Source organism: Sylvia atricapilla, chromosome 6, assembly GCF_009819655.1.
Source record: "Sylvia atricapilla isolate bSylAtr1 chromosome 6, bSylAtr1.pri, whole genome shotgun sequence".
Classification (NCBI taxonomy): Eukaryota; Metazoa; Chordata; class Aves; order Passeriformes; family Sylviidae; genus Sylvia; species Sylvia atricapilla.
The window spans coordinates 42,335,164-42,349,743 of NC_089145.1; the positions used below are offsets into that span (position 1 = coordinate 42,335,164).

Here is a 14,580-nt window from a genome sequence, read left to right on the forward strand (position 1 = left end):
TTAATTTTTCTTCTTGGGTCTTCTTTGTTTTCTATTAAAAAGTACATACAGAAAAAATCTTGTGTTTTTTTTACTTAGAGAAAAAAACTTCAATTTCTCTTTCTTTTTTTCTTGTGGTCTGTAGACTGAAAATCACAATATGTGTCCAAATTCTCTAGAAGAGCTGAGGGATTAGGAGGGCAAGCATGGCATACTTAAGAGGGATCTGGTTTTCAGAAACCAAGTCTTGAAACTTCAAGCCCCTTGACAGGTGTCCAGTTAATACTCAGTGTTGGCAGCCCCTTGCTCTATCTGCTCTAGAGCTCAAAACCAGTTCCTAAGTTTCAAGATTGTTGGTAGTAGAGCTTTAAAAAACTTCAGGTCAGAAGTAGCTGTTGTAGTAATTTTAAAGGAAAATTTCCAAGAGAAAAAAAAAATCTTACAGCTGGTTAGCTTCATCTGAAACAACTGTCCTCTTCTAATGAAAAAACAAAACAAAAACAAAACCAAATCCAAAACAATCAACCAAAAAAAAAAAATCCCAAAACACCCCACCCAACAAAAAAAACCCTGCTATTATGGAATATTCCAAGTTGGAAGGGACCCACAAGGAAAACAAGCAATGTGATAAACCTGTCAGTTCATCAAAACATTTCCTTGGAAAGAAAATGCATAGTTGAACTAATAAAATGCATGCTGAGCTGCCTGCATAAGGTAACCCCTCTCTGTGCTGGTTTGGACAGAGCTGCCACCAAACACTTCTACTATGTGATTCAGTACTATAAACAAGTGGCATTTTCCCTTTTAACTCTCCCTGACTCCTCTAAACCACTCCCAGTTAATTCAGGAGCAGCAAGGGAAATCAGAACTGCAATTACCAGGCAGGCTCTGTGACAGAGCCCTGCATGGTGCAGCGCCAGACGAGTCTGACGCAACCCTTTATTTATAGCTGCTCCCCGGTGCTGGGAATGCTGCTGGGGGAGAAGCTGGCATCTCATACAGACACACACACTTCGTGCAGCACAGGTAGGGCAGCCTGATTTGAAGGCTGACACACTTTCTAGCAGCTTGAGAGCAACTTTCAGGCAAGAAAAGCCCTTTTGAGGTGAGTGCAGCAGTGGTGAGGGCAATGTGGCCAAAAGCAGACGCAAGGCAGCTCCCTCAGGCAAAAGTATTTCAAGTATGGCCAGTACAATGGAAGACCAGTATTTCTGGAAAGTTGGCATAACACAGTTGCATATTAGAGATGACAAACCTCAAATGCCACTGTTTAAAAAAAGAATCTATTTGCTTTATTGCTGAGGTCCTCCAGGCAACCAACAGACCACCAGTACACAGCATGTACCGTATCCAGGGACAGCAAGCTAAGCAACAACACATTTATATACAAGGTCTAGACAGGTTCAGATTCAGTTGTGCCAAGCAGAGGTTTCTGCCCTGCAGCTATTTCTTACTGCTCCCTCACCAGCTTCAGGCAACGCAGCTTCAACAGTTTACATATTCAGTCTTTCCTAATCCATTTGACTTCCTCTGCAGAAAATTAGGAGAGTTCACACCAACCACGGCACATGCACACACTGTGACTCCCAGCAGAGAGCAGAGATATGCAGGTATAAACACTTAAGACTTCCCACAGCTTGAACAAGAAACAAACCAAGAAACAATGCCCTGTCCCTTGGCCTTTTGTAGATACAAGGTACAACCAGCACATCCAGGCTGTAAAGGTTCATGAGAACCTTCCAAGTCAATGTTCATATATAAAAGAGATGTGAGTGCACAAACAACAGGAGAGCCTCTCCTTCTAACCCCGAGATTTGGGTTTGATTTAAACACCAAGGAGAAAACAACACATTTTCAACACGTAGCTTAACAGATAAAGCCCCACCTCACCTGGCTATTTCTGCTATCTCTGCTGTTTGCGCCATGAAGTTGTAGGGGTCAGGGTTGTCATCAAAATCTTCATCATCATCCGTTTCTCTGCCGTTGTGCTTCTGCTTTCCCAGCCCAGAGCCACGTATCCTCGGGGTTTGTGTGGCTGTTGAAGTATGGGAGCGTTTGTGTTTAGGGGAGCTGTGATTTGAGCCATATTCCTCCTCCGAAGTAGAAGTGTAATCTGAACCCTGTGGTCTCCGCCTTGATGCTTATAAAAAATGAATTGGTTTCAGACCAAGGACAGTAGTCAAGAGTAACTACAAAAGGCTGAAAGGTAACACAAAACTAGCCCAAGAGCACAAGGAAAGGAGAGTTTCTGTGCAGATCTTAAGTTAAAACACCAAATTCTCCGAGCTTATTTCAAAGTTGAGCCACTCTATGGCTCCCACTCACTGTACAGATTTGGAGTGGGAAATTCCAATGGAAAATCATAATGACTCTGTTAACGCCTTCACTGTAGTAAATCATTACTACAGACTTGGCTTTCCATGCACAGAAGCTCTGTGTATAAGTAGCACACATTTCAGACCCATCACAGTCCCACAGAAGTCCTTTTCTAAAGAGAGCCCAATTTTCAAGCCTGCAGATACCTTTCTAATTAGCTTCAAGTACAAGCAGAAGGAGGGGTTTTTGAGTGAAGAGTGGACTGTGGTGCTTGGTGCTATTTACAAGAGTCGATACTCTGTGTTCACCTCCTGCCTCGCAATTCACCATTAATGACACTCGACAAGAACGTGTTCACAGTCAGGACTGGCTCCAAGCCCTGGAGCCAAGTGGAAGCTGCCCACTTATCCCAACTTGTTCTGAAGATCTGTGCAGGTCTTCCTTGCCTGGGAAATGTCAAGGTGTCCTTATTTGAAAACTGCGCTCCCAATGTTTGCTGCCTCACTATATTCTCTATGGGTACTGCTTCATTCCCTTCTGTCCGTCCCTGAAGAATGGAGACCCACCAAACACAGAACCAGACAAGTTATTTAGAATTACAACACTGAAAAACTCCACTGTGTTACCAAGACAATCCTAATGCTGAAACACTTCATGTGAATTAAGCCCAGCATCATACAAACAAAGCCAACTAATCTGGCGTGTAAGATGCAGGTAGAAACTATAGACAATTACTGTATAGTGAAAGAAGTCCTAGACATTGCTATCTCACCCATACCTATAACAATGCCTTGGCTTAGGGTTTTCATATATACATATATATATATATATAAAATAAATTTGCTCATATTCAATTAATAGAGTTGCATCTTTTTTTTTTTTTTGTAATGCAGTTTTAGAATCAAGAGGTCACCCTGTCACTGAACAGTAATTTTAAAATTATGCGACTCATTTTCCATCTCTGTAAGCCAAGGGAAATCAGAATCAGCTCCCTCAGTGTATTTTAAATTACCCTGAATAAACAAATTGTGTACACAGAGGAGCACGGGAGATAGGCCTTTAGCTTTCAGAACTGGTAACTTGGATTATTCTGATGTTATCTGTGACTTTCACAGAAAGCTACTTCAGATGGCTCAACAATACACTGGCATTTCTTGTCTCATGGGCAGACAGTTCATACTTCTCCTCCACTAGCAAGATTAACTTCCTCCCATTGGGAGAGCTGGGAAGTCCTGTGGTTAGCTAAACACTAAGAACTCCTGGAATAAATCAGCCACATCTGCCCCTTGGCTTGACACTCAAAGCTTTCAAGGGTTGTTGTATCATGCTAAGTCTTGATGGCACAGTGCAATAGTCCAGTTAAACAACATGTCACTCTTGTTGCAGGAAGGGAGTTCTAGCTGCTGATTTGCTACAACAGCATTAGTACAGGAGCATGCATCACACAACAGCAAGCGTGATGAAGCTTGAAATACACCAGCATGTACTTAGAGCTTGCACAAGGTTCACAATCCTATCAAGAAATTAGGAGGTTAGTATTTTAAGAGCAACTAATTCAGAGGAAGGATTAGCATCATCTGCTGCAACTATGGACAAGGAAAGGTATTAGCATGCTGCTACAGAGCTGTGGAAATCAAAAACCAATTCATTTAAATAAAGAACTGGCCAACACTTATCATTTTCCTCCAAATGATGTGAAGCTTGTGGTCCAAAGGCAGAGGGAGTGCAAACAGCACCTCCTGTTTGGAAAACTGTGACCACATTATCTTGCTTTAAATTTGTCATTGTTTAACAAAAAGTTAATAATAGCATCATCTCAAAAAAAGGCGAGAGAAGAGACTGTACATACTCTTTTAGCTTAATCACCTTCTGATTTACATGCATATACAAGTGCGTAAGAAAAAAAATCACTAAAATGAAAGGTGAAGCTGAATGCAGTAAAACAATACAAATCAAAACAAGCAGCAAATAACATTTTTAGCATGCAATAAAAATGAATACTGCAAAGAGAGATAAATGGTTCAGCTGTATGAAAATATTTTAAAGGACACATCCAGTATGCCAAGACTCCTTACAAAATAATGAAACTGCTGAAAATAGTGTTCTTCTCAACAAGAATGAGAAATCCATCCAAAGGGGTTCTTCCTGTCCATTTGGCTTCCAATCACTCCTAAAATCCTAAGCAAACACATCTGCTTTGCCACATCCATGGCAGGTTAAGGGCTACAGGGAGAGATCTGCACTCACACCAGAGGTTTCAGGGACAATCTCTCATTACTAATTACCATCCCAGAATTGTCATCTGAACTGTTCCACTTCTTAACTGAAGGCTGATTTCAATATAACAAATGCTGGTATTTCAAGGGTCTGTTGAGTGCTCAACTACAGGGTGATGGAGTTCCCACACAGCTGCCTCGTGGGAATCACAACTGTGAACCTGCCTTAGCTATGGCAAAAGTGAGTGAAAATACACAAAACTGTTTATCTCTTGGGGCAGTCAACCTGCAGTGTCCAGCTCTGCCTTTACATTTACAAGAACAAGGGAATAGCTTTCACAACACAGGGACATTTATTTCTTGTTCTCCTGTTTCAGATGCCTTCAAACCTGCCACCTTGGACATCAGCTGTCATCAACACCAATATACGCTGTCTGTGAGAAAACTCTGAACCTTACAAGTAAAACAGAACAGAATTTCTTCTGTTAGCACAGTAGCACTAGAAGGTCATTAAAGTCTATCTTTTAAGTGAAACTATGGCCAACTGTAAAATGGCAACTGGTTGTTCAAACAACAAAATCACTTGAGAAAGAAAAAAAACGCTATTTGTAGCACCCTCACAGACATCACCACAATACGATTTCATTGAGTATCAGGGTGCTCTGCTGTCTCCAAACCCACAGGAAATCTCAACATCCGCGCTGCTCGTTAATGCAGACTTTTGTACTCATCAAGGCACCACCACTGCTGCTGATACTGATTAGTATCCTCAGCAACCATGTGCAGCCTGTAAGTCAGAAACAGGGGAAGAAGGGAAAAATATAAAGCAGGAGCACTTACAGGATGATGAGGAGGAATACTTGACACTGCTTGAACGGGTCCTGCTGAAAGGCTGCTTGGCAGAGGCAGCTGCTGTTGTTTTCCTGGCTGCAGCTCTCACCTCCGAAATGCCCGTCTTCCGATAGGACTCGGCGCTGCGACCCGAAAACCCCGTCCTCGACTGCGCCATCTCCGAGTCACTGGGCACTGTAAATGAACCTGCCCGTTTCCTGGGCATGGCCAGGATGTCCAGCCGGGAGAGCTTCTTGGTCTCTGTGGGCTGCTTGGTGCCCTGAGCAGTGGCGTCCGAGTTGGAGGCTGCTTTCTCAGCATCCACACATTCATTGTCCGAAGCATCTCCCAGCCGGGCACGGCGTAGCTTTGAGGCCCTTGTGGGCCGTGGGGTGGATAAACTGTTGGACCGGGTGAGAACCTGCTGGATTTTCTGCACATTCGAGGTCGTTTTGCTCTGGTCCTCCTTGGTGGCCTGAGTGTAAGGTTTCCTCCTGGGAACAGGCCGGGTTACTGGGTGCTCGTGGTCAGACACAACCGCATCGGGGACTGGCAGGTAGGGTGAGTTTGAACTTCTCTCGTCATCTGTGAAGTCAAGCGACCCTCGAGTCCCAGTGCTCCGCTTCATCTGGAAGCGTTTGGCAGCCTCTGCTCGGTTTGGTGCCTCTGGTGCTTGTGTTTTTCTCTTCTCTGTCAGCCTGTCCCGAGCGCTGGGCTGCCCACACTGGTCCTGGATGGATGGCGTGGAGGAAGATTTCTCCTTCTGCAGGCCTGCGACTGCTTTGCGTTTTGGGGCAGTTCCTGGGACGTTTTTGCCACTCACCAAACTGACTGTGCTGGCCGTGTCTACATCTGAGTCCCCTGACAAGGAATCCTCCAGCTGACCAGCAGTTTCTGAGGGCTCCACCTGTTGGCTCTGACTAAGCAACTTGGCTTCCAGTGCTGCCAAGGCAGTTTCAGTGTCTTTAAGCAGAAGATGAGTGTCCTGACTGAAGTCCATACGAGTTGACCGAACAGCCTCTAAATCTTTAAGCAGAGGGTGACTTGAAATATGTGGGAGTTTATTTTGAGGAACACCACTGCTTGATTTATCTTTGGTAAAACTTTCCTGTCTAACAAAAGATGCCATTTCCTTTCCTGGCATGTTTTCTTGATCTTGAGGAAGACTCTGATTAAGGGAAATGACAACTTTTCCAGCCGTGTTTATATAAGCATTAACATCTTTGACCGGTGGCTTTCCAGAAACTGGTGTGCCAGCACACTTGAAGGAAAACTCCAGGTCCTTGCTGTCCTTGTCTGCTCGAGTGTGGGACACACTCAGAGAGAGCTTGGAGGGAACCCCTGCATCATTGCTGTCATCACCAATATAGAACGAAGCAGAAACTGGCTCGCTGACAGCTCTGACATGAGAGATCAGGGAGGCTCCTGGCTGCTGGCTCTCTGATCTATTGTCTTCCCTCATCTGCTCTAGCATTTTGCTGTTCTCTTTATATTTCTTGCCTTTTTCCGTGCTGAAGCCATCGTCAGATCTGCTGGCATCGCTGAGGCTATCCGGATCCAGGTCCTCTTGGATGAAGAGACGGCTGCTGGAATCGCCATAGGCTTCCACACCGTGGTCCTTCACAATGCTTCTCTTGGTAACCTCAGAATAGGACTCCTGGCACACCAGCACCGTGGGAGTGGGGCTGTCTGATTTATCACTTGGTGGGAGTTGGGGAAGAAGGCGCCTTGTTCTAGAGGGCACAGAGTTTTCTGGTTCTCCAGGTTTTGGGGGTACCCCGCTTTCTGGAGAGAGTTAAGTGGAAAAGAAATCAATTACAGTAAAACTGTGCCTCTAATTTATTTATTTGTTTAGGAAGAGCTTGATCCTGCAAAGTTCAAGTTCACAAAAGCACTTCACAAGATGTGCTTAGAACTCAGGTTTTATGTAAAATGAACATCTGCAGGGCCTGGCTGGTCTCTGCTCCCTCAGGTTTATCAATACAGACACTAAACTTCATCCTTTTGCTGAATCACACTGCTCAACACTTTCCCTTCTCAAGGTAGTATGTCAGATTCACTGTCCCATAATATACCTCTCAGTACAAGCACTTTGGAGGATAATGACATTGCTGCCATCTAGCATCAATCAGGCCACAGGAAGGAGATGAAAAGCCATCAGACATCAGAGATGCAGTGTTTTAAGTGCCATTCTAAGCAACACTGCCCATTTGACTAAACAGATGGTGTTTTTCACAGTACAAGTTCTCCTACACTCATATCCCAGAACAAAGTCCCAAGAGAAAGACCCTGTAATAATCAAGAGGCTCTGAATTAGAGCTTGCTGCCCTAGTATGTGTGGGCTTATCAGCAGGGACACACCCCATAGAAAGAGTGTTCCTATTTCTCCCATGCTGCTGGCCAGACCTCCATATCTGATACCACCTTTGAATACCAGGATAACTGGTTATTTGGCTATGGTAATATAACAAGGACTCCAGGAGTTAGGTATTCTATATGGTGTAAGATAGTGGCAACAATCTCTGAAATAAAGCCACCTTCTAATCTTTATTGGATCTATCTATAGTTCTCCATGGCAAGAAGGTATGACAAGTAATCCCAACCAAAAAAAGTTGAAAACATTTGCAAAAGCTCTGCTCCTTTTCTCACACACCAAGAGGACCATAGGGTCCATAAGGTGTCTTCCAAGTTATGATGGGAGTCTGATATTCTTCAACTTCCTTTCTCTCCCTCCATACCTAGTGTTCTATGCTGATCTCCACCCTTTAAACCTGCCACTCAACAGCAAACCCCAGAACAGCATAAATTCTCAGCACAGCCAGACACAGGAGAAGCACACAAAAAAACATGCAAGTCAGGAACTAACTCCAAGGCTATGTGCAAAGGGTTCTCATCTGGCATCATAAGGCAGTCTAAGGAATCACAGCTTGGGGCTGGTTAACACCCAAAGCCTTACAAGCCTTCTCCTTCCCAGGTTCCCTTAAGTCATGCCAAATCTAATATTTAAGAACCTCTTGAGTAACTCCAAAATGCAAACCAGAAGCTCTCTCCATCTTCAGTCCACTGGGAACGATTCACTCTGTGCTTCCCATCTCTAACTACTGTAGCTACAACAGAAAATAACCTACAGCCAGATACACAGATGCCCTTAATTTCTGCTTTTTCTATCATCCTGGTTTAGGTTGAGCTACCCTCAAACCACAGTGTTGGATGAGACTTACCTGCACCTCCATCACCCTGCCCAGACCCAGATCCAGAGCCAGAGTAACTGTCCGCAAGGCTTGCCCACCTTGACACCCACTTCTGACTCCCTTGAGATGCTGCAGACATCTACAACAAGGTGGGGAAGATAAGGTCAGGAAGAGGGTTTGTACACAAAATTCTAGCCACAAAATCTCTCATACTGACATCACTCAGCCTGTTCAAAATGGAAATCAAGCTACACATCACATTTACATCCAGACAGAAAACCCATCTACACCTTCACCATCCCAGGAAATCCACCTGGACTGCCCATACCTGCGATTCAGCCTGAGACCCATTCACAGCTTTTGAGGATATTGCCTGGAGCAATGGTGACTTCTGACTAGTGCCATTTTCACTGATTAGATGCTGAGAACCAGAGTCGTCTTTTTCCCCTTTAATTATTGGTCTAAAGGCTGAAGAGATTCTGGAAAATTCAGGCGATTCAAGAACACCAAAAACCTGAAAAGACATTTGCATGGCAATATTAAAATGCAAGAAAACAGAAAAAACATTAGCCAAAAATCCAAATCTGTGAAACATTAGTCACACGCAAATTATGATCCCAAAGGGCCAGAAACACTTGCCAATGCTTCCATGCAAACAATTCTTCTGTACTCCACAGTAGTAGCTTTAAGTATACCTAATCATAGAATTCCACTCACACCCACCTTTCCTCTCTCCCTCATTATTTAGGGGTGCTGCCTTTAACAGCAGTAACTTTCACTGAAAAGCCCAGAGAAATTTAGGTAAGTGACAGGAAAGCTATTTACCAGTTCATTCATGAAAACTTAGAGAAAATGGAAAAGCTCCATCCCTAGTGCCTTTCACAGACTGCAGCTTTGAGTAGGCTGAGCAAAGCAGCCTTGCACTGCCAGAGAACTGGGAAAGGATGCACCTCTGAGACAGGTGAGTGTTTGAGCTGGTTGGACAGATTCTCCCTGAAGATAAACAGCCCTTCCTATGGGGGGTGACCAAGACTCATGCCTCAGAAGGGCTTGTTTCTCTCACTTGACTGCAAGAAGTTCAGAGGAAGATACCACCACAGAGGTTACCTTGGCTGCACAGAGACAACCATAAAGATCTCCACTCTCACTGCTGTTAAAAAAAATGTGCTTGCAATGGTAGAGGAATAAAGAACAGAGACACCTTAGAACCTAAGCAAGTCCAGAATTCATTTTCTTTCTTCCTGGACAGAAACACTAAGGGTTAGTTATCAGCTGTTTCACAAGTGGCAGGTCTGCACTGCACCAAGTCTATGGCACAGAAGCTGGCCAGTTTGTCTGCCAGAGTCACATGGCTGCCAAGACTACTCCCCAGTTTTTTTTTTGTTTTTGTTTTTTTTTTTTTGTTTTTTTTTTTGTTTTGTTTTGTTTTTTGGGTTTTTTTGTGGCATTTTCCCTCGTATTTCCCTACCAGAACTATTAGTCTCTAATGTCAGGACTAGGACCTTGCTGTGACCATGCCCTGAAAGTTTTTGATCACATTTCAAACAAGATGTAAGGAACAAATGTAATAAAAAACAAAAGAGAGAAGCTAGATCCAGGCTCATAAACACTGTATACAAAGCTGTAAAGCCACATTCAATTAAGGCTTCCTTTAAACCTTGCCATCCTCCTGACTACATTTCACTAAATCTTCATAACAACTTGGCAGTTTTGTTTTCATAATAGACCGCAGATGAGACTCAAACCTGAAAATCAGCCAAACTTTGGCTTGCCCTGCGGTTGGTTAGTTGCGTGGGTTATTCTTAAGCCTCTCTCATCTCTGGAGTTTAGTTTTTAGGCAATAATTCACTCTGCAAAATCCAAACAAATAAATACAGAGCCACCTGGGATTGCCTCTGCCCTAGCTCACACCCTTTGCTGTCTCAGCCAGCTGCTGCTTGCCCTGACAGCAAGCACTGTCTTTCCAATCAGGCACAGCCAAATACAGAAACATCTGCCACAAAGGCTAGTAAGCACCAGCCCTTGGCATTTCCTGTGGCCTACCATGAGATGATCCATCAGTGATGGGCTGCAGCTCCCATCTTCACAACAGTGGGCAGGAGGTGATGCAATGCAAAGCAGAGGCTTGGGAGCAGTCCTAGAGAGCAGAACTGCTCCCAGCCACTGCTGTCAGCACAATCAGCCTGATCTTTATTCAGGTGTTGCCTTTCCTCTAAACAAATGGCAAACCCACTCTTTCACTTTTGCTTCCAAATTTCATTTTGTAAGCAAGCAGCTCTTTGCCGTAGGCATATTTTGCCTTCTTTTACTTTGGGTTTTTTGTTTGTAATTTTGTTGTTTTGATGGGATTTTTTAAATATATGCTTCACAGTTTGTTGGGGCCTATCCTTAGCACAGGTCACCCAAGATGATTTTCCATCCTTAACTATAATGCCACGCTGCACCCAACTGCATCCTTTCATGGCAACAGTTAATTTAGGCCCTCCAAGCCCTCAGCTCACTGGCCAAGCACAGAAAAGCAGTGTTTACCTGATCTATCATTTTTCGTGCTTCCTCCACCTCTTTGTCCTGCGACTCTGTCTCAATGGTGTACGTGCCTGTCTCACTTACACTGTCTTCCTCATCATTCCTCCTGCCCTGGGCTGACTTCACCTCGGGAGGTGGAGCAGAGGCAGGCTCTGGTTCTGAGGATATAACCACGTGTGGAGCTACCGGCGTGGGCACAGGGGCTGGCTTCTCAGCGTTTGGCTTCCCAGACTGAGCAGCCTCACGCAAGTACTCAGCCATGAAATCCTGAGCCATTTTCGACTTCCTCCCAACGCTCCCATAACTTTTGACTCTGGGAGTAGAGGAGGCTGAAGAGTTGATCCGATCCTCCGTCTTCTCCCTCTTGAAGGAGCTCGTTCTTTGGGTCCCGCAGGAGCTGTTGGTGGGTTTGCCCACCTGGGCTGTGAGGTGGGACGGCGGCGCTGAATTTCCTGGCTTCTCCGCTGGCATCGCGTTCTTGCGCTTCTCCACCTTGTTCTTCAGCCCCGGATCCGTGTCGCTCTGGGACGAGTGAGCGCTATGCGTGAAGGACTGGGACCGCTTCTTCCGTGGGGTGTCCTCAAAGAACTCGATGACAAAGGCCTGCTTGTTGTGCAGCATCTCGTGGGGGTCCCGCCTCATCTGCCGCTGCAGCCTCGTCTGCTCTGTCGGACGCTCCCCACCCGTCGTCGTCTCCTTCTCCGCCTTGGGGTCTTCGGTGTCGCTCTGTGTCCCGTCCTCGTGCCTGTTGCCTGGAAACAAGGTATGTAGATTTGACCTTCATACTCTCAGTTGTTGTGGGCCTGTCATTACCTCTCAGTTGAAATTTATCTTTTCAGTTACAAGAAAAGCATTTTGTAAGAATGAAAAACTCCAAAGACATCTGTGTGGTACATGGATTGCATCCCATCAGAAGAAATAAAAGAGAAGGCAGCTCTCTCCTGACCCTCCTCTTCACTTGGTTGGCTACCAAGTTAATTATTTATTTAAAAAGAATTCAAGAAGTACTTTCAACCTCATGGATTTCTGATTTTGTAATGGCAATTGGTTTACATACCTAATGTTTTGTTTCTTTTTTTTTTTTTCAATTAGAAAAAAAACCCCAAGAGATCATTTTGCCATTCTATCCAATTACTGTAGTCCAAGACCATCTCATGGGGTTTTCTCTTTTACACAGCAGAAATATCTTTGCAGGATCAGGAAATAAAACCCTCATGCTGCATCCCATGAAACCAAATCCCCACGATGAAGGACCAGATCAGTGCATTACAAGTACATGCATTTTTGAGCACCCACATCACCCTCCCCTACAAGGGGGAAATAAACCAGAGGCTAAGAGAAAAGTAAATTTGCAGGATTATTTACTCTTCCTGGAGATTTAAGAATCACACCATGACACCCCCATGAGTTACACCACACTATCGAGCCAAGCAAAGGTTAAATCATTAGCTAAGAGTTCACTAAGCTTAAGCTAAGTTTATAATTATTTTCACTTATGTTAGCAACAACCGCCTTTACAACTGTCTCTATCTATAAGTGCCTGCCTGCCCCTCAGCACCTTAGCACAGGACTCTAAGAAAGTGAGTTGAAGTAAAACAAAAAGTTAAAATTAAACCAAAAAGTTATAAGTAAAACAAAAAACAAACCTTTTTTTGGAGAAGGAAACAGGTGTGAAGGCACAGAACACGACTCAGTCAACGACCAGGAACCTGTCATCGGGAGAACGGGGAAAGAGGTCTCTGCGCTCTAGACTGTAATATGTAGCAAGACATACTGACTAAAACACCACGTGTTTGAAGGAAAACTGCTCAAACCTACTTGGCAAGTTCTCCAGACTCATGGGTGAAGACCATTTATTACATCAAGTGAACTGTAAAAGATTAGAATTTAATGCAAGGTCCATTCAACCCAGGAGTCAACTCTATGAAGAGTGTCCTAACACACTAATGAAGAAAGCCAGCAAACTTTGCATTGTGCCCTGAGGGCTGATAAGCTTCACCCTTGGAAGGGAAAGTTCTTAAATTAAAGGTCTTGACTAAGAGCTCTGATGAATGCAAAACAGTGAGGACACAAGGAAAACATGCACCATGCTCACGGATGCCCAGCAGAACACCATGCAGATCCCCTCGAGCTGCTAAGACCTGAACACCCTATAGTCTTGATACCTGGCTTTACATTCACCACACTGTTGCTGGAAGTGACCAAATGTTATTTAGATAGCCCCAGTGGTGGGCATTACTGATCCTGGAGACTCAAACCTGGTAGGCAGCCAGCAGTAGCCTTCAAGACATCTTCAAAATTAGCCCTGCCAGAAGAACACGTTGCACAGCTATCGTAGATAAATGACACCAGCCAGAGCAGAGGCTCTGGATCATCTCCTCAGGCCACCAACACTGTATGTTTTAATCAAATGTCCAGTGTTGATTTCTTGATATGCAAATTACACACTGAATTACCTCAGCTACTTTCCATGCCTTATGGACTGTAGAGATGCAAATGCAGACAGTTTCTAGCAGTGTTCCTGTGCATGTCAACAGCAACAGCTGTCCAACTCTCTTGTTTTCTCCAAGAGGAAAGAGCAAAATCACTGAAGCACACTTCTACCCCTGACAATGTTCTCCAGTAAGTCAATGAAATCCAGTATGACAATAACATAAAAAATTCCAGCACAAACCCTTTCATCACACAGTCACAGTACACTGAAAATAGAAGCCTAAATAGCCAAACGGGGCACCTCAATGCTGTCCCTTATTGGGAAGGACTAGAATCAAGCAATGGCTAACAAAGTAGTTCAGTTTCCACACCATACCAAACCCTACGGCTGAATATGAGACTTTATGACCATACAGGGTTCCCCAAAAATATGTACCCAAAACAGCAATTTGGAGGTGTAATATGTTAAACTCTTCATAATATGATGAGTTTTGGTTGGTTTTTTTTTTTTTTTCCAGGAAGGTCAAAGCAAATATTCCTTTAAGAGAAAACAAAGTATAGCTCTTATTTAACTAAGATCTCAAGCACAAGTAGGTCTGGTAACCTTCAATGTGACTTCATCAGCTCAAGCTGCAGTTCAAAAGAATAGCTTTTCTAGAGGCAAGGCAGTGAGAATGCAGGAATCACTGGTCTCCTCTGAGCTGTTCAGTGGATGGCCAAAGAGAGACACCCAAGCAACCATAAATCTTGCAGAACATATTCAAAGTTGCATCAAAATCATGTTAGTCTCATCAGCTGCTCTAAGAACTGGACTCCAAACTTTACTTCAAACCTCTGAAAATCCCCAAAGAATTCCTCACAGTGACACACATAACAAGATGCACGTCCAAGAAATATGATGTTTTTGAACAGAGCAGGATTTCAGAGAAGCTTTAGGTTAGGAGAAGAAATCTTTTCCTACAAGTACAAAAATTTCCTCTATTGGGGACCATCTGTATCTCAACTGTACTAGTAGTCTCTGTGTCAGCACTTTCTGTCATCCAGCCAACTGGCTCTGGTCATTACCAGCTTAGATTTAGGACAGCAGG

At 44.1% G+C, this 14,580-nt stretch overlaps 1 protein-coding gene across 5 annotated transcripts in view; it reads right to left on the bottom strand.

Annotated features, from left to right (window-relative positions):
• The window catches only part of CEP170B (centrosomal protein 170B), a 57,404-nt gene that overhangs the window by 12,098 nt on the left and 30,726 nt on the right, over positions 1 to 14,580 (bottom strand). For 2 of the 5 annotated variants that reach the window (XM_066321660.1, XM_066321658.1), the window contains exons 5-10: positions 12,706 to 12,768; positions 11,063 to 11,811; positions 8,862 to 9,047; positions 8,564 to 8,672; positions 5,352 to 7,127; positions 1,870 to 2,119 (exon numbers count right to left, since the gene is read on the bottom strand). In XM_066321660.1, the coding sequence (XP_066177757.1) occupies positions 1,870 to 2,119; positions 5,352 to 7,127; positions 8,564 to 8,672; positions 8,862 to 9,047; positions 11,063 to 11,811; positions 12,706 to 12,768 (3,133 nt within the window). Of the gene's footprint in view, positions 1 to 1,869; positions 2,120 to 5,347; positions 7,128 to 8,563; positions 8,673 to 8,861; positions 9,048 to 11,062; positions 11,812 to 12,705; positions 12,769 to 14,580 lie in introns of all 5 variants that reach the window. The other 3 variants (XM_066321662.1, XM_066321661.1, XM_066321659.1) reach the window with 2 other exon arrangements.